A 14,168-nucleotide genomic window follows, 5' to 3' on the forward strand; every position below is an offset into this window, starting at 1 on the left:
TAAACAGACAGAGCAGAGAAAATGTACAGCGTACTTTTGATTTGAATGGCAATTTGCATTTATCAATGTATTAAAAATGATTCTATAGGACTGTGACTGTGCTGAGGTATTGTTGTATATTATTAACAACAATCATCATAAATGCAGAAGACAAATACTATCAGAGCCTCGGCACACAACTAGCAGTAAGAAGATGAATGAATCAATCAATGTAAATTGAATTTTATGTTCTTACCGTGTTTTCTTGGATTATTTGTTTACTGTAAATTTCTCCCACATTGCATAAAATGTGTTTCTCAGGTTGTGACAGTGTCACAAACTGTTTATGTCTTTACGTACGGGTAATATTTAAACTGCGTGTTAACGTTGAAACGTTATCAACAAACAGGAAGTAATGAAGTTCTTTTTTTATCAAATGCCCTAAGGGGGAAGCAATGACATTGAGTATTTGTATCAATAAAGTTTCAAGGAAACAATGGCCTCGCGCATGCGCGGTGACACCAGTGCAGCGGAAAGTAATGCATGGTGGCGAAAGAGGAAAAACCGGACAAGAACTATCCCGCCTTGCACATTTCATCTTCGGCAAAGGGACACGGATGTCACCGGCCAGAAACAAAAAAGTCAACTCCAACTTTGTGCTTTTAAAAATATCAAGACTTTGTTGTCAAAGCGGACTTGCAACGTCACTCGCGGTGCAAAAAGGTCGCGAGTTCGTGCAAAGAATAGTTACGTAATAATATTTAAAAAACGCGTTTTGAAAAAAACAAACAAACAATCGCTCCTACCTGCAGATCCTCCAGCGATAATCTGGTGGCTGGCTTCCCGGACGAGGCCGCGCGGTTTGGGGATTGTCACCGTCATTGTGGCCGCTTTCCCCCGCTGGTTCCTCTGTCAGGGCAAACACACGCGTAGTGAGCAACAAGCTAGCTCGCTAGTTCGGCCCGTTGTGACGTCACAGTCGTCACTTTTTCAAGAGGCACACCAACCTGAGTCGTGGATGCGTCGTCTCGCCACTCGACTTTACGCGCACACGTCAGGGCGTGATGCGAGCCTGTTTGGGGTTAACGGCACAACTCCGCACGACTCCGAGTTTGCAGTTCAACTTTGGAGGACGACGCCCCCCATCACACGCACACCCCAAATCCCCGCCCTCTTCCAGTGATCAATACCACACAAACATGATTTTAGATATATATATACACAATTTAACGATATATATGTATTTTTGTTTTTATTTATTTAGTTATTAAATTTGACCTACAGTAAAAAGTGTGCATATTCGAGCTCTTTCCATACTTGTCATTTATAGTCAACCTCGCCCCAAATTCTTAATTGCATATGGGCTGTTTCGCGTGCAAACACAGCCATAGCAGATACGTGTCACTTGGTATGTACATGGAAATAAACAGGAACAAAAAAATGTCCACTTGGATGAGCAGTTCAAGGGCAGACCTCCCCCCTCGTCACCTCCCGAGCACTGACATGAAGTTAAAAGTCAAAACGGTCAAACTGAAGGTGAAAAATCAGCAAGATACAAATGGGGAATCAAAATTAAAAAAAAAAAAAAAACATGGAGGGACGGATCACATTTTTAATGTCTGTTCTTATAGAAATATATGAGCCACTTAACTCTTCAGAATCGTGATTAGAGCAGAATATAAAGTAATATAAAAGTACCAGAAAAAATACAAGTAATTTCACATTTTATTTTGAAGGACACATGTCAATTATTGCGCCAAGAAATGAACACAAAATTCAACAACTGGACAACTTTATTTTCATGGGACACAAACAGTTTTCCCTTTTTCACCATGGCAAACATTTTTTGGAGTTAACCCCCCCCCCCTTCCTGGAAAAAAAATCAATTTGGCAACAATAATAAATTAATGTTGGTCCACAAACAAGAGCAATTTGATTTTTTCCGCATTTTTTAAGCGTTAAGTTCGTTTCTGTAAAATTAGCAAAATGATCGACAGTTTAGCCGCTAAATACGTCGTATTAGTGGTTCTTTCCCATTTTAATGCACATGTCGCAACGCCAAATAATAATGGTTCTACATGTCCAGTTGGTGGCAACATTGAGTCAGACGCCTCGTTAATCAGCACGCTTAATGGAGCAAATAAAAAAAGGCCAACATTTTTGAGTCAATATCCACAAAAAAAATGATATATATCATTTGGAAAAAGCACAATCTAAAGCAAGGGTGTCAAACTCATTTTTTTTTTTTTTTTGCCGCGGGCCACATTGTCGTTACGGTTTCCTCTTGGGGGCCGTTAGCCATTAGAATGTTTCATCTCCTCCACTTATTTCATACAGAACGCACAACAAATTAATGAATAACTACTTTTCATATTTGGAGTCAAAATTAATGACTTATTGTGGTTTATATGGGACAATTTGAAATTTTAGTTCGGACTTTAGCTAGCTAGCATCATGGAACTTGACATGCTTGATTTGCTTTGTGGACCGAATAAAATGAGGTGGCGGGCCAGATTTGGCCCCTGGGCCTTGACTTGGACACCAGTGATCTCAAAAACAGGGAAAAAAAAACAAACCAACTCATATTTTAAAATAATTTCTTCTTGTCCCATTTTAGGACATCTGGAGGTTAGTCGAGCAGGGGAAACTGTAAAAACGATGGTGGCTCAATGGTGGAAATCTACCGGTAATTTTATCCGGGGAAGGGGGGGGAGGGGCGCTAACGTCATAGCATGTGTCTTTGCAGCGTCCGTTCGTGTTTTGCTCGTTTTGCGTAAATATTCACATTTACGGAAAGTGTCCACTGGTCGGGGAGATGGCTCACAATGCTAATGCTTACCTTGGAGACTCCACCCCCCCCCCCCCCCCAAGTTGGTCATCGTGGTCAGAGTAGCGTGGGGGCCTTGGTGGTGTAGTTCATGGTGGGGAAATGGCGGGCGTTGGCATCCCAGTGCGCTTGAGGCTCCTGGGAAGTATTGGGGGGGGCGCCCGGGGTCCAGTGGTTCATGTAGCTGGCCATGAGCAGAGTCAACTCCAGGATCTGCGCACGAGTAAATACGGGGCCAGTACAAACAGGTGTGTTTGCGAGTTTTGTTTTTTTTAGGATACAAGCTGTTTTTGACATGATTATTTATTGATTACTCTATTCCCCCCCCAAAAAAAAAAGATTATTCAAGCTGTTTAATGCCACTGCCACTTGTGAAAGTCGAGTGTCAAAGTACACATCAAACTATGGAATACCATGTTGTGTATTCAAAAGAAAGACAGGCTTTAGACTACTAGCTTAAGGCTAACATCATTATGTTATCCTTTAAGTCTATATTGTCAAAGTACACATCAAACTATGGAATAGCATGTTGTGTATTTAAAACAAAGACGCCGACTTCTGAGCATTAGCTTAATGCTAACATCATTATGTCATCCTTTGAGGCAACGGATATTAGAACATAAATGGTGTGGCAACACATGAAGACATTCAAATTAATAAGAAGATTCAAAAAAATGTCAGCCCTGATTTTATATCGACAGAATCAAATTTGGACATCGCGCAGGGGCCGCGGCGTTACCTTTGGTTTGGCCATGGCGAAGCGCAGCTTCTCCACGCTCTTCTTCCCGCATCCCGACTGCGATTGCTGGCTGGCTACCAACAGGAAGTCGTCGCAGCAGCCGCCAAAGGTGACCACCGACTGGTAGGCGTACGATGCTAACGTATGCTAAAAAAAATACCATCAAACAAAAAACAGTGGTGCTATTTTTCCGAGATGCCCAATTTGTTTGTCAATTTTTCCCGAGAGAAAAAGCCACCATGGCGTAGTCCAAGACGCAAAGCCCGTCCTCGTTGACGGCCAACCAGGCCGGTCGTTGCTCGTGAGGGGCGTCGTGGACGGCCTGCAAACGCCAACGCACAGAAAATATTTGTGAAAATTAAATACAATAAAAAAATATATATGTATATTTGTGAAAAAATAAAACGGTATTTGAAAACTGTGTTGTATGTCAAAACATTCGGATATGATATCAACTCATTCACTGCCATTCCCAAATTTTTCTTGCCTGGGTGCCGATAAAGCGCTGGCCAGACCTCTGGAAATATTTATTTTCTTTTCCACAAGGGGGCAGCATTTCCCCCTTTCTTTCCATGTTAGCGCTTTGTTCCAGCTTCAGCTATTGTTCAAGCGCTATACAGACGCTCCCCAATTTACAAACGGTCGTGAATGTTTGTAATGTGAATTTATTTCGTAAGTTGAATTTGTTCATAAGTTGCTTCTGTGCTATATTTTGTATGGAATGTATGTTTAAGGCTTATATAAGTATGTTTAAGTTTTATATAAGTATGTTTAAGGCTTGTATAAGTAACCTGTATTGGTTTGTAGTGAAATATAAAAATGTAATAAAATATGAGCTATATAAAGATATGTGCATGTACTGCTGGAGAGAATACTACATATGTTACTACAAAAAAAAAGCGATTTGAAAGGCGCTTGAAATAAATGTATTATTATTATTATTATTATTATAACAATGTTTGTATGTACCGTTGTTTGTAACTCGAGTGTTCATAAGTAGGGGAGCATCTGTACAAACCAATATGTATATATTGCATTGTATTTTGTACAGCCGCCCCCCATTTCAGCTTATGTAACTCCAGGCCCATATCATTTAGGAATTAACTCTTTTTTTATGGTGAAAGGAAAGTAAGGTTTTTAACATTGTATTGAATGCTTATGTCGTCCTAAAGGTGAATATTCTGTGTGTCCTGGAATTTGAGTGACAATGACAAAAACCCTGGCACTGGAGTGGACACATTTTTTGCACATCGTCTGGCAGTGAATGAGTTAAAAACTGTTCATATTTTACGGAAAAGGAAGTAATAAAATTTGTCTTTTAACCAAAATAATAAACCAAAGCAAATGTTAATTCTAATTTCCATAAACGGTACACCCTCAGGTTATTAAAGTCAATTTAGTACTCAAACCAAGTTCATGTTTCCCTTAGAAAATAATTGTGATGCAATTAATCTGTTCGAGTTGCGTCTGGCAGTGAAGGAGTTAGTAAAAATCACTGTGCATCGACAAGGGGGGTTAGCTTACAGACCCCGCTTGCGATAAGTCAAATGCAAAATATGGAATCACGCAATTTGAATCATTGTTTTAGCAAAAAAAAAAAAAATAGTCGTACCTTAACCGTGAAGAGTTTGGCCCCGAAAAGGGGCCACCTGCGCGCCACCGTCAAGTAAATCCTGACGCACTCGGCCCCGCTGCACCCGCGTAGCATCGACCACCTGGCCGACAAACGCTCGCTTAGCTCCCTGAAAAGGAAGACGCGTTTCGTACACTCGGTGGACTTATTCATTAACTCATTCACTGCCATTGCCAAATTTATTCGGGAATTGAAAATATGACGTGGAGCGCCATTCCTGAATTTGTTCGGATTTTAGTTTTTCTTGCGAGGGGGATTGCCAATAAAGCGCTGGTCAAACCTCTGGTAATGTCTTTTCCCTTCCACGAGGGGGGCAGCATTTGTCTTTTGGTACAGCCGCCCCCATTTCACGCTCAGATAACTCCAGACTCATAACTTAGGAGTTAATTTTTTTCCGATGAAAGAAGAGAGTTTAAGCTTTCTTATGCTGAATTGAATGTTTATCAAGTCAAGTCAGGAATCATATTAGCTATATAGCTAGCAAGCTATCTATTAGCTATCTAGCTAGCTAGAGAGCTATCTATTAGCAATATAGCTAACTAGCTATTTGAGTCAGGAAACATATTAGCTATCTAGTTAGCTAGCTATCTATTAGCTAGCTAGCTTTCTATCTATTTGTGTTACTTCCGAGTTGAGTGAATGCTGGCGCGTATGGCCGCCGCTGCTAACCCGCAGAAAAAACATGTTCTTATCCCGTGACTGTAAAGTGACCTTGAGAGTTTTGAAAGGCGCTTATAATAGAAATGGATTATTATTATTATTATTATTATTATTATTATGTAGTCCTAAAAATCAATATTCTGTTTGTCCTGGAATTTGAGTGACAATGACAATAACCCTGGCACTGGAGTGGACACATTTTTTGCATATCGTCTGGCAGTGAATGAGTTAATCTGGCTGTCAAAATAAGAAAATTCTTGTCAACACAGAAAACATGTGACTAACCTGAGCTGCTCGGCGTCGCCATTTTGTTTGTAGCGTTTGGGGTAAAAACGTTCCAACGCCTGCAGGAGGAGCAACTGAGACTTGGGCTGAGGCGAAGCGGGCGAGGAGGGCGAGGAGGGCGAGAGAGGGGCGGCGGGCGTTCGCTCCAGATCGCCGTGTTCCACCTTGTCAAAATTTACCGTCATTTTGACTCGGCAAACGTTTGACATTGACGCCGATTAGCTTTGTTTTAAATTCCGCTCGGGGTGTGTTATTTTGAAATGATGTGACTTTTATTTTATTTGTAAAGATGTATTCTATTGGATGGACACGTCTGCGTAAGCTCTCAGTCGTACAGGAGGTGGTCCATCGATGAAAAGGTTTCTTCAGCCGTCATCTGTACTTCTTTGAAGGTGTCGGACGTTTCGCCTCTTATCCAAGAAGCTTCGTCAGAAAACTAAAGTCTTACTGGTAGTTTCGGCCCTATATATAGACTCTGCTATGATTGGTCCCTGCTCTCAGGTTGGGGGGAGCAGAGGACTAATCCCCGCGGCTCCAGTGATTGCTTCTATTGTCCTGACTGACGACTGGCCCGATTGCCCAATTTGCCCTGGTAATCATAAAACAGCAAAAACCTTCCCTTAACCGTAATGGTGGGGTGAGGTTCAATTTGGATCGTCAGTACAATTGACTGCAAAAAAGCCTTAGTTATGCTGATGAGGTGATACCATGGCAAATTGGGCAATAAGGCCAGTCGTCAGTCAGGACAATAGAAGTAATCAGTGGAGCCGCAGGGATTAGTCCTTTGCTCCCCCCAACCTGAGAGCGGGGACCAATCATAGCAGAGTCCGGCACCGCCACGTCTAGACAGTAGGGATATATATATATATACATAGGGCCGAAACTACCAGTAAGACTTGAGTTTGCTGACGAAGCTTCTTGGATAAGAGGCGAAACGTCCGACACCTTCAAAGAAGTCCAGATGACGGACGGTCTATGAGATGGAGTGTTTTTCTTGTTCTTGTTTGTCTACCTGCGCCATGAGGGCGGCCACCTCCATGGCCAGCTCTTTGTTGACGGGGAAGTGGCCCTGATGCACGCTGTCGTTCACCTGATGGGCCAGCAGGAGGCGCTCGCGCTCCGTCTCGCCCTTCACCTGACAGCGGAAGCAAAGCCTGCAAAGGAGGGAAAAGCTCAAGAGACTTCCGGACTTCTGTTTCCACAATTCACGTATGGTGATGAAAACAATTCATAATAATACGATACAAAATGTAGATATTTGTCTTGATATTCTTCTTTCTTTCTATTTTTAGATCATGTGATTGGCAATTGTATTAATTTTATGTCAATAAAAAAAAATATAGGTTATTAATGTGTGCACTGTCCCAATGAAACAAACAGCATAAATAAATAGATGTGTTAAAAATACACATAAAATAAACAAATAAAAATAATAATAATAACTAAAACAATAAAACATAGAAAATAAAAAATAAAAACATGAAAAATAAAAAAATAAAACATAAAAACATAGAAAATAACAAATAAATACAAAATACAAAAATGAAAAATGAACATGAAAAAAATAAAGAACTTAAAAATATAAAATAAAATAAAAAATAAATAAGTAAAACAATAAAAAATAGAAAATAAAAATATGAAAAATAAAAAAGAAAACATAAAAACATAGAAAATAACAAATAAACCAAAAATAACAAATACATAAATACAAAAATGAAAAATGAAAAATTAAAATGAAAACAAATAAAGAAATTAAAAATTAAAAGTATAAAAAAAAGTACAAATTTAAAATTTAGAATGTACATTTTAAAATTAAAAATAAACAAATAAATAAATAAGTGTGTAAGCTCCCAGTCGTACAGGAGTGGTCCATCGATGAAAAGGTTTCTTCAGCCGTCATCTGTACTTCTTTTGAAGGTGTGTACTTCTGTACAAAATACGACACCTTCAAAGAAGTGGAGATGACGGCTGAAGAAACCTTTTCATTGACAAATCAATCAATAAATAAATAAATACATGTATCCATTATTATTATTAATTCTTATAAGTGAGCAGAATAAAGTTGCTTTTGTCATCTTGAGCGGACTCCATTTTTCCCCAATGTCAAAAACGTCTTACCTGTTTTTGTAAGTTAAGCGTACAATCCGCGTGCCTTCATTCTTCCCCGGGTGCTGCTCCTTGAGCGCCTGCTCCCACTTGGAAATAACGTCACAGATCTAGGATAGAAAAAAAACACCAAATCCTTCATAGTGACTGTGTCAACATTCCGTTGCGCTGCGCTGCGCAGACCTTGGCGGGAAGCGGCAAGCAGTGATCCAGGTCCTTTCCGGACGGGTCGTCGGTAAAAAGCGCAAAACCAGATAGCTGGGGACTCCGCATGCCGATCCTGTGGTTCAGAGTGTTGAGGAACTCATCCACGGTGGTGGAGCCATCAAAACCCACCACCTGCAGCAGGGAAAAGCGGCCCATAAGTGGCTCATAACTGCAATTGTGGCCCGAGCAGCGAGTGAGATAAACGTGACGAACCTGGTAAGTGTTGTTCATAAAGTGCACGGGGATACTGAAGGGCAAGGAATGGTGGTAGGGGTTCCTCAGAAGGATGGAGACGATCTCCATGCGGGACGGTCTGGCCTCCCGTTCGCCGTTCTGCAGCGTTCGTTCCACGGAGCGCTGGCAATATACTGCGTATTTGCCCACGTCGCTACTGAGACCGGGGGAAACGGGGATTGGTCAATGGCTTCCCGCCTTATTCTTTTTTCCCTTCTTTGTCATGTCAAGAGTTTGGATTGAAAAAAAAAAAGGATTTGGCAGACGGAGCACCTCGGAGTAACATGAAAATCCGGTGTTCCACAAGGTTCAATTGCGGGGCCACTACTGTTTTCATTCGACTTTGTATCCGGTGACGTTGGTTTTAAAAGTTGCTATATAAATCAATAAAGTTGTGTTGAGTAGTAATGAAAGGGGTTGTATTCAACTCATTCACTGCCAGATGTGCAAAAATGTGTCCACTCCAGTGCCAGGGTTTTTGTCATTGTCACTTGAATTCCAGGACCCGCAGAATATCGGGTTTTTGGACGACATAAACATTCAATACTGTGTTACAAACACTTTTCTTTCATCAGAAAAAAAAGAGTTCATTCCTAAATTAGCGTTCCGCAACATGAACGGATTAATTGCATTGCAATTATTTTCTAAGGGAAACATGAACTTGGTTTGAATACTAAGTAGATTTTTTTTATATCTTCTTTTATAAAAAATGAGTTAATAATAATAATAATAATAATAATAATACATTTCATTTATAAGCACCTTTCAAAACTCTCAAGGTCACTTTCCAGTCACAGGATAAGTTTATCTGTGGGTGAGCAGCGGCAGCCACACGCGCTAGCGTTCACTCAACCAGGAATAACTCAAAAAGATAGGAAGCTAGCTAGATAGCTAATATAATGCTAGATAGTTAATAGATTCCTAGCTAATTCCTAAATGATATGGGTCTGGAGTTATAGGAGCTTGAAATGAGGGTGGCTGTCCAAAATGCAATGCAATACATACATGTTGGTTTATATAACGTTTTAACAACAGCTGAAACTGGAACAAAATGCTAACATGGAAAAAGGGGAAATGCTGCCCCCTTGTGGAAAGTAAAAAAAACACATTACCAGATGCCATGGCCAGCACTTTATGGGCACCCAAGCATGAAAAAAAAACAAAACCCGAACAAATTCGAGAATGGCGCTCGACGTCATATTTTCATTTCCCGAATTAATTAGTGAATGGTAGCAAATGAGTTAGCTTCGTGCTAGCATCGTGATGTTATCCTTTGAGGCAATGGATATATGAACACAAATGGTGCAGCAACACATGAAAACATTCAAATTAAATCAAATTAATTCAGAATAAATTGGTGACTGGCAGTCAATGTGTTAAGATGGCGGATGAGACGGTTTTGCTGAGTTGACGCATCTCACCTGGGTTCGGCATTTCGACGCAGGTGCTGCCTGAGGTACCAGAGAAAATGTTGCTGGGGAAGGAAGAGCGCCACGCACAACGACAGCAGCTGCCAGCACTGCCATAAAAAAAAACACCAAATGAAGCTCCGGCGTTGAGGGATGAAGAAAAAGAGCAGGAAGAAGGTTGCCAACCTGCGTGACGGAGTAGTCGTGCGGCGTGCGGCGGTTGGTCTGCTTGATGAGCTGACAGTACATCTCGTTGTGAAGCTCCGGGTGCGACAGGCACACTTGGAGGGCGTTCTGCGCCAGCGACGTGTGGTAGTCCACGCACGGAGACTCCACCAGGACGTTGATGAACAGCTGGCATGACTGCACAAAAAAAGACAAATGATATACAGTGATACCTCAGTTTACGAACGCTTTAGCTAACGAATATTAAATTCACGAGCATATAATCTTGGCTGGCGGACTAGTTCTTGGCGGATGAACACCAAACCACACGGTGGATCAGCGCCTCTTTGAGTGCAGATGTGGTTTGTTATCAAGTGGGGTATTTTTGCTATTATGGGAGCGAAAAAGATCCCACCACAGGCTAGCGTTAAGCCAAATAGGACACAAATGAAAATTGCGAGGTGTGCGTTTGTGTCACTTAGCATCTCAGGACTGCGTGATTAACCATGCTAGCTAACTCGCTGAAAGATTATCTACCTTTGGATCCAACAAGTGACATAAGTGAATACATTAACGAAACAAATAATTTGCTATTAGCTAGCTACCTAGCTGGCAGTCTATTTGCTATCCATTTGCTATCTATTCTGACTAGCTAGCTAGCAAGCTATGTAGCTGGCTATCTATTAGCTATATGGCTATCTAGGTAGTTAGCTATCTGTTAGCTAGCTAGCTAGCTTTCTATGTATTTGAGTTACTTCCGGGTTGGGTGAATGCTGGCGCATGTGGCTGCCGCTGCTCACCCACAGAAAAACTCACGGGAGTTTTGAAAGACGCTTATAAATTAAATGTATTATTATTTATAATTAGTACCAGTATGCTAAGTCGACCATTGCTACGTGTGGCTAAGGGTGTTTCTGGTGTTGTCTAAGCAACGGTCTCAGGCAATAGAAGAGGTTGAAAAACCTGTTGATTTGAATTAACGAAAAGCAGCTAGCAGGGGATCGTGTGTGTGAGGGTATTATCGGCCAGAAAGCACGGCAACTTCACTCGGATATCATCAAGAGGCAACTACATCAACAAGCAGCAGAAAGGTAAATAAAACTACTTTATGATATGAATTTCTTTACTTACAATACAATAGCACATTTATCATACATATAAAAAGGTACATTTTGTGTAGTTTTAAGGCGTATTTAGTAGAAAATTATGTTTTATGGGGACCTGCTAACGGATTATTCTCATTTTAATGGTTTCTTATGGGAAATAAATGTTTGGCAGATGGACTTTTTGCCTTACTCACACTTTCTGGGAACCAATTAAGTTTGTGAGCTGAGGTATCACTATATTTTTTTTATGGTTGTTGTTGCTGCACCTTGAAGAGCTTGAGAGCTTCCGTCTGCAGGGCGTCCGATGGCAACGTGGTGAGCGGCGAGCGAAGACCTTCCTTGGAGAAGCTCAGGGCGTCGCTCTGCCACAGGCTGCTTTCTGGAAGAAAAAAAATGACATAAAAACAGGAAGAATGCCAAATAAATAAAAAAAATGGCTGTCAAACACTCGCCAGCTGTTTAGTGAGACAGCGAGAGAGAGAGAGACACGCCGACATGAAAATAACTCGTTGCGGAATAAACGTCGCTCCATTTATAGCAACCGTGCAGTCAATCAAAGTATTTTGTGAAACAACTGCGCAAGATGTGATGCAACAAGTTCAAATCATTTCTAGATCCAATTTCGCAAAAAAAAGACATGAGTTTTATTGATAAAATAAAAACTTTATCTTAAGATTAAATAAAAAACAGACTATTGATAAAATTGCCCAATGATTATTAAAGGACAACCTAAATTCCTTACATGGAGCTTGGTCGCCCTCTTCTGGCTCTTTTTGGTGCAACATGACGTTTTCAGACCAAACAAGCACAGCAAAATGCATTGACGTGATGGAAGGACTGCTACAATGTGTCCTTTTTTCGGTCAGGGGCGTTCCTTCAGTGACGTCGCGTACGGACTCGTCACCAACTCAAAAACAAGACTTCCGGAATATTCAGCGCGAGTCTTAAAACGTAAAATATAGCTATATGCGGTGGAATCTTTGTCAAATACGCTCAGTAGAAGTCATTTGAAGCCATTTTACAAATTATGGACACAACTTGTCCGGAGACGTCGGTTGTCCTTTGAGTGTTTTTTCTTGAATGAAAAAAAAAAAGTTTGGCATTGAAGGACTTTACTCGTATGAAAAAAATCTTGCTTATTTTCTTAAAAAAACTAACTTTGTTTTCAGACAGAACTTGGAAAATTTGCGACTTTTTTTCATATAATAAAAACTATTTTCTGTAATTACTCTGCTTCCACTTTTTTTTCCAACAGACTTGAGATTTAATAAATAAATAACATAAATAAATAAATTACATTAAAATTAATTAATTAAATTTAACAATAAAATAAAATACCATTAAATTTCTCCACTACAAGACTAATAAAGGTTTTTTTCCAATTCAATTACCAAATAAATAAATAAATACACAAACAAACAAATCTAATTAAAATAAATAAATTACCTGAATTCAATTAAACACACAAAATCAATTACATTTCTTCATGTCGGAGGTATGAAAGCATGTCACTCACCGGCGTCTCCGTCAGCATCAAGCATTTTACCGATGAGCTGCTCACACTCTGTTCCCACCTTGCGGTCAGCGCCACTTCCCGCCGCCACGCACAAGTTGTACAACCACGCATCCTGTCAACGAATTGGAGAGGAAAATCCGGTAGATTCCATCGAAGCGTGTGGCGGCGAACTGACCTTTTCCTGTTTGGTGCCGACGAGGAGGTACGAGGGGCTGTGGTTGCCCGGTTTCACCACCAGAGTGCAGTGCGACGACAGGAAGCCGCCGCGGACGCCCGCCTCGTAGTCCTCGTCTGAGTCGCACGAGCGGTCCACTTCCTGGACGGACGCCGAGCGCAGCTGCAGCTGGCCCAGAGGCAGCTGAGGAGTAGACGCTATTTCACTATTTAAGCATGTTAGCGCATAGCCACTTTAGCATTTCCAGCGGTTATCAACATAGTTCCCGTGGGCATCAGGTAGCTTCTGGGGAAACGCATGCGTAGTGACTCCTGCTCTAGACAGTGAGCACGTGTTAGCGTGCTAAAGTGCGAAATAGCTCAGCCCGGTCAATTTTTAAAAACAAAGCCGCCTGTTCTTAATGCTAACTTTGCCTATTCTAGCAATTTAGGAATCTTAGCATAATTACTGCTAACTAGAGCAGATTATTGCTGCGAAACGTGTAGCAATGCAAAATAAGCTACAGGTAACATCCGACTTACGACCAGCTAGACTTACGACCACCCAGACCCTATTTTTTAATTATTTAATTCTACGCCTGGCAGTGCAACGCGCTAGCAGGCAGGCAACGCGTAGGACAATTGTAGTCAGGCAGCCAGCATCTCTATTCAACATTTTGAATGGATTTCGACTTACGATCATTTCAACTTACGACCGTTTGGTCGGAACGGAACTCGGTCGGAAGTCGGATGTTCCCTGTATTTGTTCTTTCTTCCAAACGCAACAGTTTAGCCCTTGGAATGTTAGCATGCTAGCTAACAGGTTCAGTTTATCCCTGTGATTGTTTCAAGTGTGTAACAATGCAGAAGAAGCTATTTGTTCTTGTTTCCCAAAGCAACAGTTAAGCCTTTGGAACGTTAGCATGCTTCGGCTAGTTTCGGCATTTCGTGCCGCTGAAGACTGTTAGTGTGCTAGTTGCTAACTAGCTTAACTGTAATTTGCTTGTGATTTACCTTGTCTTCCTGGTTGCGATAGTAGTAAAAGACCTTTCCGACCAAACGGCACCACACCAGCTTGGAATGTCCATGTTTGACCTGGAAAGAAAAAAAAAATATCATAATAAATATGACGTTTTAGCAACTGAAGTC

General features: G+C 41.0%; 2 protein-coding genes across 2 annotated transcripts in view; both read right to left on the reverse strand.

Moving 5' to 3' along the window:
• Window positions 1-1,122, reverse strand: part of slc25a21 (solute carrier family 25 member 21) — a 70,429-nt gene extending 69,307 nt beyond the window's left edge. The window contains exons 1-2 of the mRNA XM_089004937.1: window positions 987-1,122; window positions 786-888 (exon numbers count right to left, since the gene is read on the reverse strand). Of these exons, the coding sequence (XP_088861063.1) occupies window positions 786-861 (76 nt within the window). The 5' untranslated portion in view covers window positions 862-888; window positions 987-1,122. The remainder of the gene's footprint in view (window positions 1-785; window positions 889-986) is intronic.
• A 521-nt stretch (window positions 1,123-1,643) lies between these two features.
• Window positions 1,644-14,168, reverse strand: part of plekhh1 (pleckstrin homology, MyTH4 and FERM domain containing H1) — a 77,753-nt gene continuing 65,228 nt past the window's right edge. The window contains exons 20-34 of the mRNA XM_089004037.1: window positions 14,034-14,114; window positions 13,042-13,224; window positions 12,867-12,978; window positions 11,617-11,729; window positions 10,266-10,442; window positions 10,092-10,189; window positions 8,650-8,827; window positions 8,413-8,568; window positions 8,242-8,339; window positions 7,136-7,277; window positions 6,124-6,287; window positions 5,158-5,287; window positions 3,784-3,867; window positions 3,546-3,692; window positions 1,644-3,019 (exon numbers count right to left, since the gene is read on the reverse strand). Of these exons, the coding sequence (XP_088860163.1) occupies window positions 2,864-3,019; window positions 3,546-3,692; window positions 3,784-3,867; window positions 5,158-5,287; window positions 6,124-6,287; window positions 7,136-7,277; window positions 8,242-8,339; window positions 8,413-8,568; window positions 8,650-8,827; window positions 10,092-10,189; window positions 10,266-10,442; window positions 11,617-11,729; window positions 12,867-12,978; window positions 13,042-13,224; window positions 14,034-14,114 (2,019 nt within the window). The 3' untranslated portion in view covers window positions 1,644-2,863. The remainder of the gene's footprint in view (window positions 3,020-3,545; window positions 3,693-3,783; window positions 3,868-5,157; window positions 5,288-6,123; window positions 6,288-7,135; window positions 7,278-8,241; window positions 8,340-8,412; window positions 8,569-8,649; window positions 8,828-10,091; window positions 10,190-10,265; window positions 10,443-11,616; window positions 11,730-12,866; window positions 12,979-13,041; window positions 13,225-14,033; window positions 14,115-14,168) is intronic.

The sequence above is a fragment of the Hippocampus bargibanti genome, linkage group LG09, assembly GCF_051943395.1.
Source record: "Hippocampus bargibanti isolate YZ-2025 linkage group LG09, ASM5194339v1, whole genome shotgun sequence".
NCBI lineage: Eukaryota > Metazoa > Chordata > Actinopteri > Syngnathiformes > Syngnathidae > Hippocampus > Hippocampus bargibanti.